The sequence below is a fragment of the Eucyclogobius newberryi genome, unplaced genomic scaffold (assembly GCF_026437365.1).
Source record: "Eucyclogobius newberryi isolate DKJ021-1_F unplaced genomic scaffold, fEucNew1.0.hap1 SCAF_4, whole genome shotgun sequence".
Classification (NCBI taxonomy): domain Eukaryota; kingdom Metazoa; phylum Chordata; class Actinopteri; order Gobiiformes; family Gobiidae; genus Eucyclogobius; species Eucyclogobius newberryi.
The window spans coordinates 5263045-5277617 of NW_027316056.1; the positions used below are offsets into that span (position 1 = coordinate 5263045).

Genomic DNA, 14573 nt, shown 5'->3' on the forward strand with positions numbered 1-14573 from the left:
GATTGACACTAGTTTGGCAGTGACAATTCCTCTTTAAAAGCTAATTTCTCTCAATTTAGATTTAGGGGCTTGTAATAAAGTTTAAGAAAACTCTCGGCAGAATCCAATGGGAGGCAAGGTGGTGCTTTCACCTCACAGCAGGAAGGTCCTGGTTCGCCTTTCTGTGTGGATTTTGCATGTTCTCTCTGTGTCTGAATAGGTTTCATGTAGAATAGGCTCCTCCCCTCTGGAGCCAGGACTCCCATGAGAAAGAGGTGCTACATCTCACTGGGACTTTCCTGGTTAACGTTTTGGAAATTGAAGTGTAATTTTTTATTTGTGAGTTTGGAGAACAAACTGACCCTTACTCTTCCTAGAATGGTTGATTTGACTGAAAATAAGAGATAACAGCTTTCTTTTCATGTCCATCATGTCCAGCAGCCTGATCACTTCTCTTTTAAGATGTTTTAAAGTACAGTTTAAAGTTACTCATACTCATTTCAGTAATACGTAGCTAGTTCAGATTTTTTAACCCAGTTCTAGAGCTGCAATAATTCATCAACTAATCATGACCAGTCATCTATAAAAACTAATCATATTCATATTTTAATAACAGTAATCATTATCTGGACTGTAGACTAGACAGTGACATTATTAAATCAATGTACAAGTCTCAATGTACAATAGAAAGAATCCCTTGACTAGTCGACTACTAAAATAATAGCCCTGATCTCCCTAGTGTTTGGTGAAGTTTATAAAGTTACTCCCTGGCTGGACATGTACAGCAGATGTGACATTAGTAAATACAGAGAGAACGCTCACGACCGGGAGGTTTGAACACCTCTGAGGGGAAAGCAAACTAGTACTGCTCCATCCCCCACTGTCCAGCCGCTGCAAGAGTAAATGCAGACAAAACATGACATGCTACAGAAATGCTGCATTTTATTATGGACAGACCAGTCCATTCTGGGGAAATGCTACGTCACCAATGTTTAGTAGGACTTATGTATCTTTTAGATAAAGAGGGGGAACAATACAATCAATAAGATCAGTGAATAGTGAGTGGTGCTGGATGTCACATGGCTTCGATCTTAGACTTTGTCATGTAAATACTATCTCATGAAACGGCCTATTCCTGGAAGTATTTGTCATTGGTTCTTCTCTCCTGCTTCATGTCTGTGCCAGCCCTGGCGCTCGCTGCCCCGACACTGCACTCCAGGCTCATTAAGCTCATATAAACAGTGATTATTGACTCGAGTGTTGGTGTGGTTCCCGCAGCATTGACATCCTGAAGTACATCATCTACGGCCTGGCAGCTGGCTTCTTTGTGTTCGGCGTCCTGCTGCTGGTGGAGGGCTTCTTCACCACCGGAGCCATCAGGGATCTGTACGGAGAGTTCAAGATCACCGCCTGCGGACGCTGCCTCACCGCCTTCGTAAGACGCTCCTTTGAGACTCGTTTTGGAGATGAATGTGTTTGCGTAGCTTCAATCCATCACACGTTTAGTCACAGGGCACTTTGCATTTCCTCCTCTTCATCAACACCAGCGTCAACTCACAAATCCATCATCCTTCTCCTGAGGTTCTGGGCGATATGACAGAAAAAAGGATTTAAGTTTTTTGTCTCCCTCGTATTGATTTACAATTCTATCTAATTTGATTTGATTTTATCCGATTAAAAACCTAAAAAAATGGCTAATTAGTCACATTTATTTCTTCAAAGTCTAAACTACGGTCCAATCCACACGTTTGATCTGACAGAGAATTGACTTTGTGATTAAAACGTCACAAACGGTTCATTGACGATTACAAATGACATCGACATTGGATCCATTCGATTAGGTCCATTAGATCTGTCTGCGCGGCTGCGTCCAACAGATTTTCCTACTTGGTGCAGTAGGACGACAGCGCCATCTGCAGTCCGTGAGTGTGTGAGAGTTGTTACGCCCCCTCGTCTCGATTTACAGTCTCGTGGGCACGTTTCCGGATCTCGATGGCGTCCTTGATCCAGCGATGGTGATACCAAATACATTCTGTAAACGTGAATGTGTTTTATTTGTACAGCAACAATCATCCAAAGTGAACGTCAGCGCAAAGATTTACTCTCGATACAAGTAAGAGACAAAAATGAATCAAATGAAGTCAAATTACAGATGGAACTCAGCAGGTAAAAGCTCCGCCCACCTGCCGGTCTCCATGGAGATGTTATTGTTTTGCCTGGAATTTCCCACATGTGGCTTTAAATTGAAATATCTCCATGGTGACGAGCAGGAGATGCAACCAGGTCAGTGGAGAGGCGAGTCCACTCACAGTAAGAATGTGTTTTAAAGGTTTTTTTAAGGCGATAATTGTAATTCATTGTTTAATATTTAATGCCGTACTGTGGAGCATTCCAGTCCAAGCCATGACATCTCCAAGATGACGACTTGATTTATGTATTACTATTTTAAACAAAAGCGCTGTACAGACACAAACAAAGTAATACAATAAATATGTGTAGGAGCTTGATTAAATGTCACTAGTACCGTATTTTCCAGACTATAAGTCGCACAATTTTTCATAGTTTTGACCTGGGTGCGACTTATACTTATATTCATACTTATACTTCTTCTCCGGAGCGACTTATATGTGATATTATTTGTTATTTTCAAACTTGCAACTGCATTTCATACTCAAGTGCAACTTATATATGTTTTTTTATTCTCTATTATGCATTTTTTGGCTGGTGCGACTTATACTCCAGTGCGACTTATAGTCCTGAAAATACGGTACAATAAAAAAAAAAAAAAAAAAAAAAAAAAAAAAAACGTAAAATCAATCCATAACAACAAAACCACAAAATAAAGCAATAAATAAGTCCAATAAACAAATACATTTAAAAACACAGGACCACACAACTTACACAGGGTGAAAAGCCAGAGACATGCACAGACACATAGTGCACCTTTAAGTGTTCTCTTCTTTACTTGGATACTTTACTGGATACATTTGCACATCAATCTGTCTTTTCATCCTTCTCTTCGACTGTATTGCTAATTTTACAGTGACATTCAGCGTTCTGGTGGGCGTTATGTAATCGGGCTTTATTTGGACATGACTAAGTGAGCTCGTCCTTTTATCGGCCTGTGGTGGTGACTACACAATACAGTGTGTAATGGGCTTTGGCGCACAGGATAATTAATACAGTCATACCTTTTTTTTTTAACGTTCCAATTCCGAACTACATTAGAGCAATGAGTGTCTATTCTCAAAGTGCAACAGAAGAGCTCTCCCATAAATCAGGAGCATAATTCCCCATTTCCCTTTCCATTTATTAACTTTTACAAACACTGCTAGCATCAGTATAGCCTCAGCTAACCGATACAACTCCACTCCAAAAGACACAAACTGTTTCTGTTGCCTCGTTCTCCATGTTCTGTGTTAGTCACGTCTCAGTCGTGAGGGGGAGGGAAAGAGAGAGGAGGAACTGTCCACTTTTGTAGAAAATGTTCTCCACAAACATCAGTCATTTGTTTTTTGTTTTTTTTGTATCAGCGCAGTGAAGAGTTTTCTGGTTCAGGTCCCTGGGGACAATCGGCACACACTTACATTTTATAGCTCTGAGCTTTTAGTGTGAGACTGAACTGAGAGAGAGGCACAGACGAGAGGAGGGGAGAAAGAGATGGAGAGTGAGAGGAGAGTAAATAACGGGTGCTTCAGCCGCAAAGGGACCGTCGAGAGGACAGTGGAGGACTCTGGACACGACATGCTGTCAGCACAATAGTGAGGGATTTCCTGAATGTCTCTTATGTCATCAGAGGGAAGACTGTCCTACGCCTTAGTCTGACGGTGATACATTTACAAGCAGAGGTACAGTCAGCATCTGAGCAACAGCCACCAACAGACTGTGTGGAAAGCTATCCTTTCATTTCAATGTAGAAGAGCTGCGCCGTCATCCACTGTTCAATAACTACAAGAGCAAACACAGAAGTTAGTTTATATGTTGTGCAAAATACAGAAACGAAGATATGGAGAAGAACAAAGTGGTCCAACAGCCCAAAATTTCATATATAGCCAAGAATTATTACAAAGGATGAAAGCTAAATGCTACCACGATGCTAGCACCACTTTAACATCTACAGAACAATCCGTTTGTGTTTCTCCTTGAATTACGGTAACCGAGCGTCTTCCCCCGTGCCAGACCACAGCATCTATCATGAAGTGTTTCTGACAGTAGCCATAGCAACCAATGCAAAAAAGCCAACGCAAATTAAAAAAAAAACATCAGATGAAATGCCCAATACTATATTTAGAGTGCCTGAGCCAGTGATGGGACATTACACAATAATACTGCTATTTGTGGAAGACAATAATGCTTTGTGTTATAGATTGTATAGTTGTGATAATTTCCCACAAAGATAATTGCTTTTACATCATCAGATTGTTCAGAAAAAACATATTTATTATAAGAAATGATCATCAGAATCTATCATTTCAATCCGTCATTTGAGTACATTTCCATAATGTTCTTAAACCTGAATTGTAATAATTATTGTGATATAAACATAAATCACAATCATTTTGGTCATGATAACACAACATTTCAATATTGTTCTAAGTGGAGTTTACATTTCTAAGTACTCTGTGTAGTCTGGGAGTTGCACAGGTTTAATAACCCGATACCAATGGCAGGGTCAAATGCAGAGCTCTGTTGTCCCTGTCCTGTCTTTACCTCCCTGTCTCTCTCGCTCTCTCATACAGTCCCATGTCCTCTTCCCTCTCTTTGCAGCTGATGTTCCTGGCCTACCTGTTCTTCCTGGTCTGGTTGGGAGTCACCGCGTTCACGTCTTTGCCCGTCTTCATGTACTTTAACGTGTGGTCCATGTGCCAGAACACCAGCGTGGTGGAGGGCGCCAACCTCTGCCTCGACCTGCGCCAGTTCGGTAAGTCACCGCGGGGATCAAGCCTTTTTCATAGTTAAGAACCGATGATGACACGCCTACGGCCGGCGACGTCTTTATTCTCGATATACTGCTTTTGACGGAGGCAATTTTGTCACAATCACAAAAAAACGTAATTACAGTTTAGTGAAGCGCCATTATAATAGTAAGGCTTTGGGCTTTAACACGGCTATTGCGCTCGATAAGCCTCTTAAATATCTACATTAGTACGGTGGTGCAAGGGCCCGTGGAAACATAGATTCACCGTTTTGAAAGAAATATCCAAAATAGAAACCCATAAATGGTAAACTTTATCATGATTTATTTGACATTGGCTCCACAAACCTGCAATATTAATCTACCTTAAAGTCCTTTATCTGACAACAATCACATCTTTATGTTTATAGAGCCTCATTAAAGATCATTATTGTTAAACTTTGTGCCATTTTTTTTGTTTCATGTGGATCAGCCCAGTAATTACAGCGATACGAACCAGAACCAGGTCAACAAACCTGACATCTGACACTAAACAGCAAATTCTACCACAGAATTCTGACCTGTTCCAGCTCAGTTTTAAACTGTAGAAGTTCTGCATCTCATCCTTTTATCTGTAAAATGTTCCTCTACATTCTGGCAGTGAGTGGCAGCTAATAAACGTTAGCAGACTTTTGCCGGAGTAGAGGCTTGTGGGCGAGGGAGCTTAGATGTCCACAAAGGTTGTCTCTGCTTTTAAGTGTCAGTGACTCGTCGCTGTAGATAAGGATCAAAGCCCAACCTCAGTCTTCTTCAAGTATCAACTCCTTTCAGTTTCAGTTTTATGCATGTTTTTCATGACTATCTCACAGCCGAGAGGCACCAGCGTGTGTGGCGTCTGCAACAGGGCGGAGAAACTCACGGATTGGATAAACGTGCTACTTCCTGCCATCTATTCACTTGATCGACCCTCTAGATCAGGCATGTCCAAACTAGGGCCCGGGGGCCAAATGCGGCCCTCAGACCAATTTTTGTTGGCCCTCCAGCTTCCTGCTATGTCGGCCCAAACAACAAAAACTAGTACTTTTTGCTGTGACAGTGAGAAAATTCAGGCTTATTGATTGTTATACCAAGCTAATATAAATGTTCCAAGTCTAATTACAGGTGTGGAGACTCATTGCAATTACGTCAAATGCAGAATTTCGAATGATTCACTTTGTCATTCAACAAATTCGACATTGACAAGTTGTTTGTGGCCCTCTGCCCCGTTTAAGTTTCAAAATGCGGCCCTTGGTGAAAAAAGTTTGGACACCCCTGCTCTAGATTCACTCATCTTGACCAACATGATTCCAATCCCCATTTTAAAAACACGTCAGCAACATTCGAGCGTTCCCTGAGTCCGCCTGGTCCTGGATCAGATTTCAGGTGTGATCTGGTTCGATGGCAGTTCACCAAACGCTCCAAACTGGCAGAGTTGATGGAAACCTGTGCGCTCCAAATGCCACACACACAGAGCAGCGTGAGCCAGTGTCGCCTCCAAATGTCAGACGGAGAAAAGGTCCAACGTAGCAGGCGCTGAATTAGCATCAGAACAAAACCGCGCATCTGACTAACGTATATGTCAATGTGAATCAGCATTAGATCTTTACCGTGTATGTATTGTCTTGTACTGATAACATTTACAGTTGTACAATGTGGATAACGTTGATTGCAGGACGGCCTCGTTAAGGAGGCGCAGACGGCGATCCAATGAAACGCTAATTAAAAATGACTGAAGTAGTTCCAAATGAATGAGATGCTTTTTAAACATGTTATTTTGTGAAAACTCACACACTCCTCCATGTTTGTGTTGTTGAACCTGAAAGCAAAGCCATGATGTAATACAAGAGAAACCTTCCCTCGATCGCTGCCATCTAGTGGTCAACATCAGCTGCAGGAAAAGTGTTCATATTTCAATTTGAGAAACAGTTCATTTTAATTTTGCGACAAAACATGGCCCTGGTTATGTTCCTCTTTATCAAAAACAACCAAAAACTTTCCAATTAAACCTGACTTTAGTGATAATATCTGCTTTCCAACAACTTAAATATCATTGATAAATTATTAGCGAGTTCACTGCACAGTATTTGAAGTGACGAGACTCAAAAATCAGAAGCTATTATTTTTAGCCTTCTTTATTAATATGGCCTCTCTCCTTTTCATTGTTTGAGCCTCTTTATCCACAGTGGTGTTTTGTAGTGCTCAGAAATCAGGGATTCATCGGCTTTAATGTTTTCTGTGTTTTTATGTTTTTAAGCAATTTTTCTCTCAACATAAAAACTTTAATGTGGAAACAACTTGACTGTTCATTCTGCACCTAAAGACGATTCATTACTTCATTTTATCACCATAAGTCCCCAGATGTAAATAGGACATGAAGATCAGACATTAAAATAGAACCAACTCTCACCAAACCTTTTAATCTTAACACTAATTTGACGGATCGTTCTGGAGGATTTCTTGGTATCGCACAAAAAAATTAGGCGCAATCTGAAATTATAGCTGAAAAGCCCTATTTTATATAGATTATTTATGTTTTTATCTGTTTGTCTGTGATTTGGATGCATCTTTTCCTGTCCTGCAAAGCACTTTGAATTACATCTGTACAAATTGTGCTCTACAAATAAACTTTTCATGACCAAAAACATTATGTGAGAAAACTACAGAAGAATTTTCAAACTGATATCTCTAAATGGAACATTGTTTCCCTTATTGAGATCAATAAAGTATTCAAAAGAGCAAACACAGACTTATTGTTAAAGGTGCATTAGACAAAGTCCTGCATTGAACCTTGAATATTGCTGTTACAGGAGCCGTGACCATCTCTGAGGAGAGGAAAGTCTGCACAGGATCCGACAAGTTCTTCAAGATGTGCGAATCCAACGAGGTGAGACTTTAAAATGCCCCAGAAAAGATCAATGTAGAAGAGCGAGTGCGTTTTACTGACACAAGGCTCTCCTCAGCTGGACCTGACCTTCCACCTGTTTGTGTGCGCGCTGGCAGGAGCCGGAGCCGCCGTCATCGCCATGGTGAGACACTCCATTATGGACTCAAGCATTCACAAATAATGTGTCTGTTTTTTAAATGAATTCATATATTTTCATTTTGATCAGTTTTTTCTTCTTTTTTGTGTATGTGAAATATAGTAGAAAAAGCTTCAGTTGTAGTCATCTGGACTCAGTTTGAAAAAATAGACGTTTCGACTCTCATCCAAGAGTCATTGTCAATAAAAGAATTTAGATCGAGAACTCCGATATTAATACTGTTCTGTGGTAAGACCCGCCCATTGGGCGGAGCCTTCCTGAAGTAGAAGGAGTTGTTTGTTTCAACAGAAACTCCCCCTTGTATCTACCGAGCCTATTCAGAATCTTAATGGGCTATTAGAATCCTCTTTGTCTTTGTGAGACCCTGGCTCAACCACCCTGAGTACCTGATTAGCATTTAAATGTCCTGGTCCTTTACCTTTCCAGGGGTTCAGTAACCCATTATAAATAACAGGAAGATGAAACCTTAGCCCTCCATTTCTGTTTAAAGAAGGTCTTTCTTTTTTAACAAAAATAGCTTCCTTGACTCCTCTTTCAAACCATCTTTTCTCCCTGCTTAAAACCTTCACCTCACCGTCTTCAAACGAGTGATTAGAGGCTTCAAGATGGAGATGCACGGCACTCTGAGGTCCTGAACTAGTATTTCTTCTGTGCTGATAAAGCCTCTTGTGTAGAGGCTGTTTCGTCTCACCTATGTAACGTTCTTTACAGCTTTCTTCACTGCATTGGATCGAATAAACTACATTGCTCTGTTTATGAGTCGGCAACTTGTCCTTTGGGTGAACCAGTTTTTGTCTTAAAGTGTTTCCTGGTTTAAAATAAACAGGGACTTCGTGTTGTCTAAAAATTCTCTGCAGTTTTTCCGACAGGCCAGACACATAAGGGATAGAAACACCCTTCCTTCTCTGTTCAGTTTCCCTTTTGTCCTGCTTCTTGGTTCTCTTCACTCTGTTGAGAGCCCAAGCGGGGTAACCACAGGCTGAGAGGGCATTTCGGACATGTTTTTCCTCTTTCTTCTTGCCCTCTGAGCTGGTGGGCACACCTTGAGCTCTGTGTTGTAAGGTTCTGATCACACCCAGCTTGTGCTGTAGTGGGTGGTTGGAACCAAAGAGCAGATACTGGTCCGTGTGTGTAGGTTTCCTATATACTTCTATTTGGAGTTTCCCGTCCTCTCCTCTGATCGTGGAACAATCAAGAAAGGCCAAGCGATTCTCCTTAGCGTCTTCTCTTGTAAACCTGATATGTGGGTCCACAGCATTGATGTGATCAGAGAAGGTTTCCAGCTCTTGTTTCTTGATTGTTACAAAAGTATCATCGACATAGCGGAGCCACAGTTTTGGGGCTATGCCTGAGAATGAGGCCAGTGCCTTCTTCTCAAAGTGCTCCATGTACAGGTTGGCCACTATGGGAGAGACGGGCGAGCCCATGGCACAGCCATGAATCTGTCTGTAAAATTGTCCCCGGAATTGAAAGTAAGTGGTGTTCAGACAGATGTCCAACAGTTTGCATATGTGTTCAGGTGTCAGTTTGGTCCTTTCCTGTAGGGTGGTGTCTTCCTGCAGTCTGATCCTCACCGCTGCTACTGCATCAGAGGTCGGGATGCAGGTGAACAGGGACACAACATCATATGAAACCATGAGGTCATCTGGGTCCAGTTGGAGATGTTTCACTTTATCCACAAAGTTGTGCGTGTTTTCCACATGAGTTCCGAATTCCCCACAAGCGGAGCCAATATAGTTGTTAAATGCTTGGCCACATTGTAAGTGATGGAATCTGTGCTGCACACTATGGGTCTGAGTGGAACCTCCTTTTTGTGTATTTTTGGAAGGCCATAAATGCAAGGCATGGCTTCACCAGGATACAGTCTGTAGTACAGAGGCCGGTCTATCGCTTCCTCTTTTTCCAGCCTTTGTAAACAGTCTATCACTTTCTTCTTGTAGCCACTGGTCGGATCTCTTTTCAAGCGCTCGTATGTGGTCGTGTCCTCGAGGAGGGTGTGGACTTTGGCTTCGTAATCAGCTGCGTTGAGAATCACAGTGCAACGCCCCCTGTCTGCTGGGAGGATGTTGATGCTATGATCTTTTTCCAGTGCTGAAAGTGCTTTTCTCTCTTCAGATGTGATATTTGAAGGAGGTGGTTTGGCACTCTTCAGGGTCGCTGTGACACGTAACCTCAGGTCTGCAGCCTCCGATTCAGTCATTTTGTTGTTCCTAATTGCCGTTTCAGTGGCTGTGATGTAGTCCTCTGTAGGGATGTGTTTAGAGGTGACAGAAAAGTTGAGCCCTTTAGAGAGCACCTCCTTTTCTGCCTGTGTCAGAACACGATCTGATAGGTTCTTAATCCAATTGTTTTTGCTGGTCGCTAATTTGTCTGTCTCAGTCCTAATGTCTAGCTCGACCTCACCTGCATTCTTTTTGTTCAAAAGAATGTTGAACTTCTTGATTTGGCGTTCTTTGCTCTTCCTGTGCTGTGCTTCTTGTGCTGTCTGTGTAAAATCCAGCACTCTTTTGAAAGCTTCTTCAGGGAGTATGCTGGTTAATTTCTCCTGTAAAGTTCCTGTTCTGCCTTTCAATTTATCAATTCTGACGTTGTTTTCCTGGATCCTTTCACTGAGCATCTGCATAAGGCTCCTTCTCCAAATCCTCTCTGCTCTGTGTCCTCTGACCGGTGATTTGATCTGCAGGCTCTTCGGGATCATGTTGTTCTGTCTGCATCTAAGATTGAACCTCAAGTGATTCCTGTTGTCTGCTAGTTTCCTGGCTACAGATTCGAGTTCCCGAACTAAATCCAAGGTTTTTGGCCCAAAATTCTTGGAAATATGTCGGTGTAATCCCTCATTCGTCCAGGCGTGTTCCATAGTAGAAAAAGCTTCAGTTGTAGTCATCTGGACTCAGTTTGAAAAAATAGACGTTTCGACTCTCATCCAAGAGTCATTGTCAATAACAGAATTTAGGTCGAGAACTCCGATATTAATACTGTTCTGTGGTAAGACCCGCCCATTGGGAGGAGCCTTCCTGAAGTAGAAAGAGTTGTTTGTTTCAACAGAAACTCCCCCTTGTATCTACCGAGCTAGCCTATTCAGAATTAAATTCTGTTATTGACAATGACTCTTGGATGAGAGTCGAAACGTATATTTTTTCAAACTGAGTCCAGATGACTACAACTGAAGCTTTTTCTACTATGGAACACGCCTGGACAAATGAGGGATTACACCGACATATGTGAAATATAAAAAAACACAAAACAAAGAACACGACCACAGAGCAAGTGCAAATAATTAAAAGAATCATTCTAATAATAATTAAAACATAATAATAGCAATAACACAAATGGCACAGTATGACAAAATATAAATAAAATGACGGCGCAAAATAAAAGTCCCATTTAGTCCAAAGTCTGTCACAATTTTCAATTCGATTTTATTTAGTCTCATTACAAAGAAGACAAAGGTGCTTTTAGTTAGAAGTGGGCAGTAAAAATCAAAACGTAGATAATATTGCATAGGTTTTGAAGATATGCAAATTTGATTCAATTGTTTTGTAGTGAAAAATGCTACAAAAATATTAACAATACAAATTTGGGAATTTCTATTTTGATGAACTTTCAATTAAAGAGATATTTCTGCACTTTTTTGACCTCAAAGGAATGTTTTAACACATTTCTGTTGGATTGACATATTTGTTATTGGGATACTCAAAAATATATATTCATTTTTGTCATTATTGCTCTGCTACTTTCAACATTCATTTCCTGAAAATAAACAATTCAGACTTTTAATAATTGTCATTTAAAACAAACACAAAAAAGTCACTTTTCTTCCTGCAAAGTCTGAATTCTGCTCCAAACCACACACTTTTACTGACAGAGGATCGCCGGCTCTGAACTTCTCCATTAGAAATACAGAAGCTGCTCATGGACCAAATAATGTTCTTGTAACTGATCTTGATTCAAATGGGATTGACCGTACAGCGCTACAGAGATTGTATTTATATCTTGTGTCTCGCCAAATGAAATGGCCATTGATTCTCCTGGAGGCCTGTGTTTGTTTGTCAAATTATAGCTTTGTCAATGTAATATATTTGCAGACAAAAACCAAACCGACACGAGCACAAACCAGGAAGATCGAAGCTCCAAATGAAACTCTTCAAATATTCCTTTTCATTTACAAACTCGACCGCTTTTCGAACACATACAGGAAAAGTTGTAGCATTGGCGAGACTAATAAGAACGAACAGGAGAAATGAAAATGTACAAGTATCTCACAAGAAAAGGTTGTATTGTTCCTCTGGTGAGAACGTTTATAACAATCTATGAGAAACATTTCCATTCAAAACACACGTGTGTGAGCATTGAACGCACTTTATCACCTCCATGACTCGATCAGTAGAACTCAAGGAAAAACAGATCGAAAACAGGTCTAAAACAAGTCTAAACCAGGTCTAAAACAGGTCTAAAACAGGTCTAAAACAGGTTTAAAACAGGTCTAAAACAAGTCTAAAACAAGTCTAAAACAAGTCTAAAACAGGTCCAAACCATGTCTAGAACAGGTCTAAAACAGGTCCAAACCAGGTCTAAACAGGGTCTAAAACAGGTCTAAAACAGGTCTAAAACAGGTCTAAAAAAGATCTAAAACAGATCTAAAACAAGTCTAAACCAGGTCCAAACCAGGTCTAAACAGGGTCTAAAACAGGTCTAAAACAGGTCTAAAACAGGACTATTCTAGGTCTAAACGAGGTCTAAAACAGGTCCAAAACAGGTCTAAAACAGGACTATTCTAGGTCTAAACCAGGTCTAAAACAGGATTATTCTAGGTCTAAACCAGGTCTAAAACAGGACTATTCTAGGTCTAAACCGTGGCGTGAAGAGGTCTAAAATAGGACTAAACATTTGCTTTACTAGTTCTAAACAAGGACAAACGCAAAAGAGGACAAAAATATGGCGTAAATTGACTTTATTTCTACATGTACCGGGGCAATAATCTGAAATGTAATTGAAATTTGATGAACTGTTCAGTCTTACACACACTTTTGTTTCAGATTTAATTACTTTATGCCTAATTATTGTGAATATCTTTGTAATTACTGAGCCGCGTGAAGCGAAAACTGGCCCAAAGTTCAATGTCTTCTCCGTCAGCATCACTAATGAGAAACAGTCATGGTTTTATTTAATTCAAGCTTCAAAAAGTGGTGATATTCTTATACCTCACAGGCTTAATTGTTGGCAACAGCCACATGACAAATGTAGAGTTTGTGGAGCGAAATATAAATATAACAATAGTACACATAACAATATACAAATATATAAACGTTTGTATGGATTTTCAGTTTTTACTGTGTTCATTCAAAAACCTGGCCTCATCCACAAATGAATATTGGCCCCGCCCTGAAATCGTTCAATAGTAAAAGTGCATAACCTATTGATTCTCTGTTGCTTCAAATAAAAGGCAAGTTTTGATTTGCATCGATTATAATGGCAATCTCTTAAATGGCCCGTTCGTTCATTACTTAAGACATTCCTGGAAAATAATTGTGTAAACGTGATCGATATAAGTTCACAGCCTGAAATGAATGTGCGGTCAGCGCGTAGGACTAATCAATACGCTCCAGCATGTTTTAACCAGGCTGAGGTAGATCAACGAGCGCCACTTACATCAGAGTGTGACGGACGCTCTCTGGAGGCGCTTCTCAGTCACGCGCTGTAAAAAAAGCAAAGGAAACACATGCATTTCGTGTGAATATCAGCACAGCCCTTCCCATCTGCCAAAGGCTACTAGTGGAGACTCATGGTATGGCAGTATAAGAGCGTTTCTCCTCAAACGCAACACGTTTTCTTGTTAAAGTGATAATTATTATTATTGTATTTTCTTACAAAGTTCTGCTTTGACAACGTACTTTCTGGGGTTGGAACAGAATTGATTTATTATAAACCGGGAGCACCAGCTGTAACAAGGCCCGACACCCTTCAAATCAAATGCAGTGGGGCCTAAGTCCTGATTATTGTGATTGTCACGACTGAAGAGTGATTAAAGACACTTCTGAACTCATCAAAGGAACTGTACACATTTTGTTCATGTAATAAAGTATAATCTGTTTATGTCCTTGTACAGATTGTAAAAGCAGCTCTCAGAATCAGACCCCTGTGTGCTACAATATAACTCCTTTATTTAGTGGAATGACACGTCGCACATTGATGACATCACAGAGTACACACAGTATTAGAACTCAGCATTACCTCCTGCATTTTCAAACTTATTTTTAAAAATGTCTTCACAAACTGCAATTTAACTCAAGTAAACCTATAATGCACATTTACCACGGGTGCTATCCAACCAAAATAAGTCATAAAACTACTAAGTTCACTGTGCTATTTATATATTGCAGTACTTTTTTATAAACAATACTATACATTTAGATGAGGGTTATTTGGAACGATCCTGTTGGTTATTCTATAATTCATGATTTATTGTGATGTTTTCTGTAGCATTTCTCACACGTTGAGATAGCACTAGAGATAGAGAGATGGTGGAAGTGAGTTTGGCCTTAAACCCGGCTCCATCTGCTCCGCCGCTCTCCGCAGGTCCACTTCCTGATGGCGCTGGCTGCTAACTGGGGCTACCTGAA

The 14573-nt window shown here is 40.5% G+C and overlaps 1 protein-coding gene across 1 annotated transcript in view; it reads left to right on the forward strand.

Moving 5' to 3' along the window:
• LOC140377612 (neuronal membrane glycoprotein M6-a-like) overlaps positions 1–14573 on the forward strand; it is a 67242-nt gene that overhangs the window by 52498 nt on the left and 171 nt on the right. Inside the window, exons 3-7 of the mRNA XM_072463080.1 lie at positions 1258–1414; positions 4747–4900; positions 7720–7796; positions 7873–7938; positions 14530–14573. The exon at positions 14530–14573 is cut by the window's right edge and continues 171 nt beyond it. Of these exons, the coding sequence (XP_072319181.1) occupies positions 1258–1414; positions 4747–4900; positions 7720–7796; positions 7873–7938; positions 14530–14573 (498 nt within the window). The remainder of the gene's footprint in view (positions 1–1257; positions 1415–4746; positions 4901–7719; positions 7797–7872; positions 7939–14529) is intronic.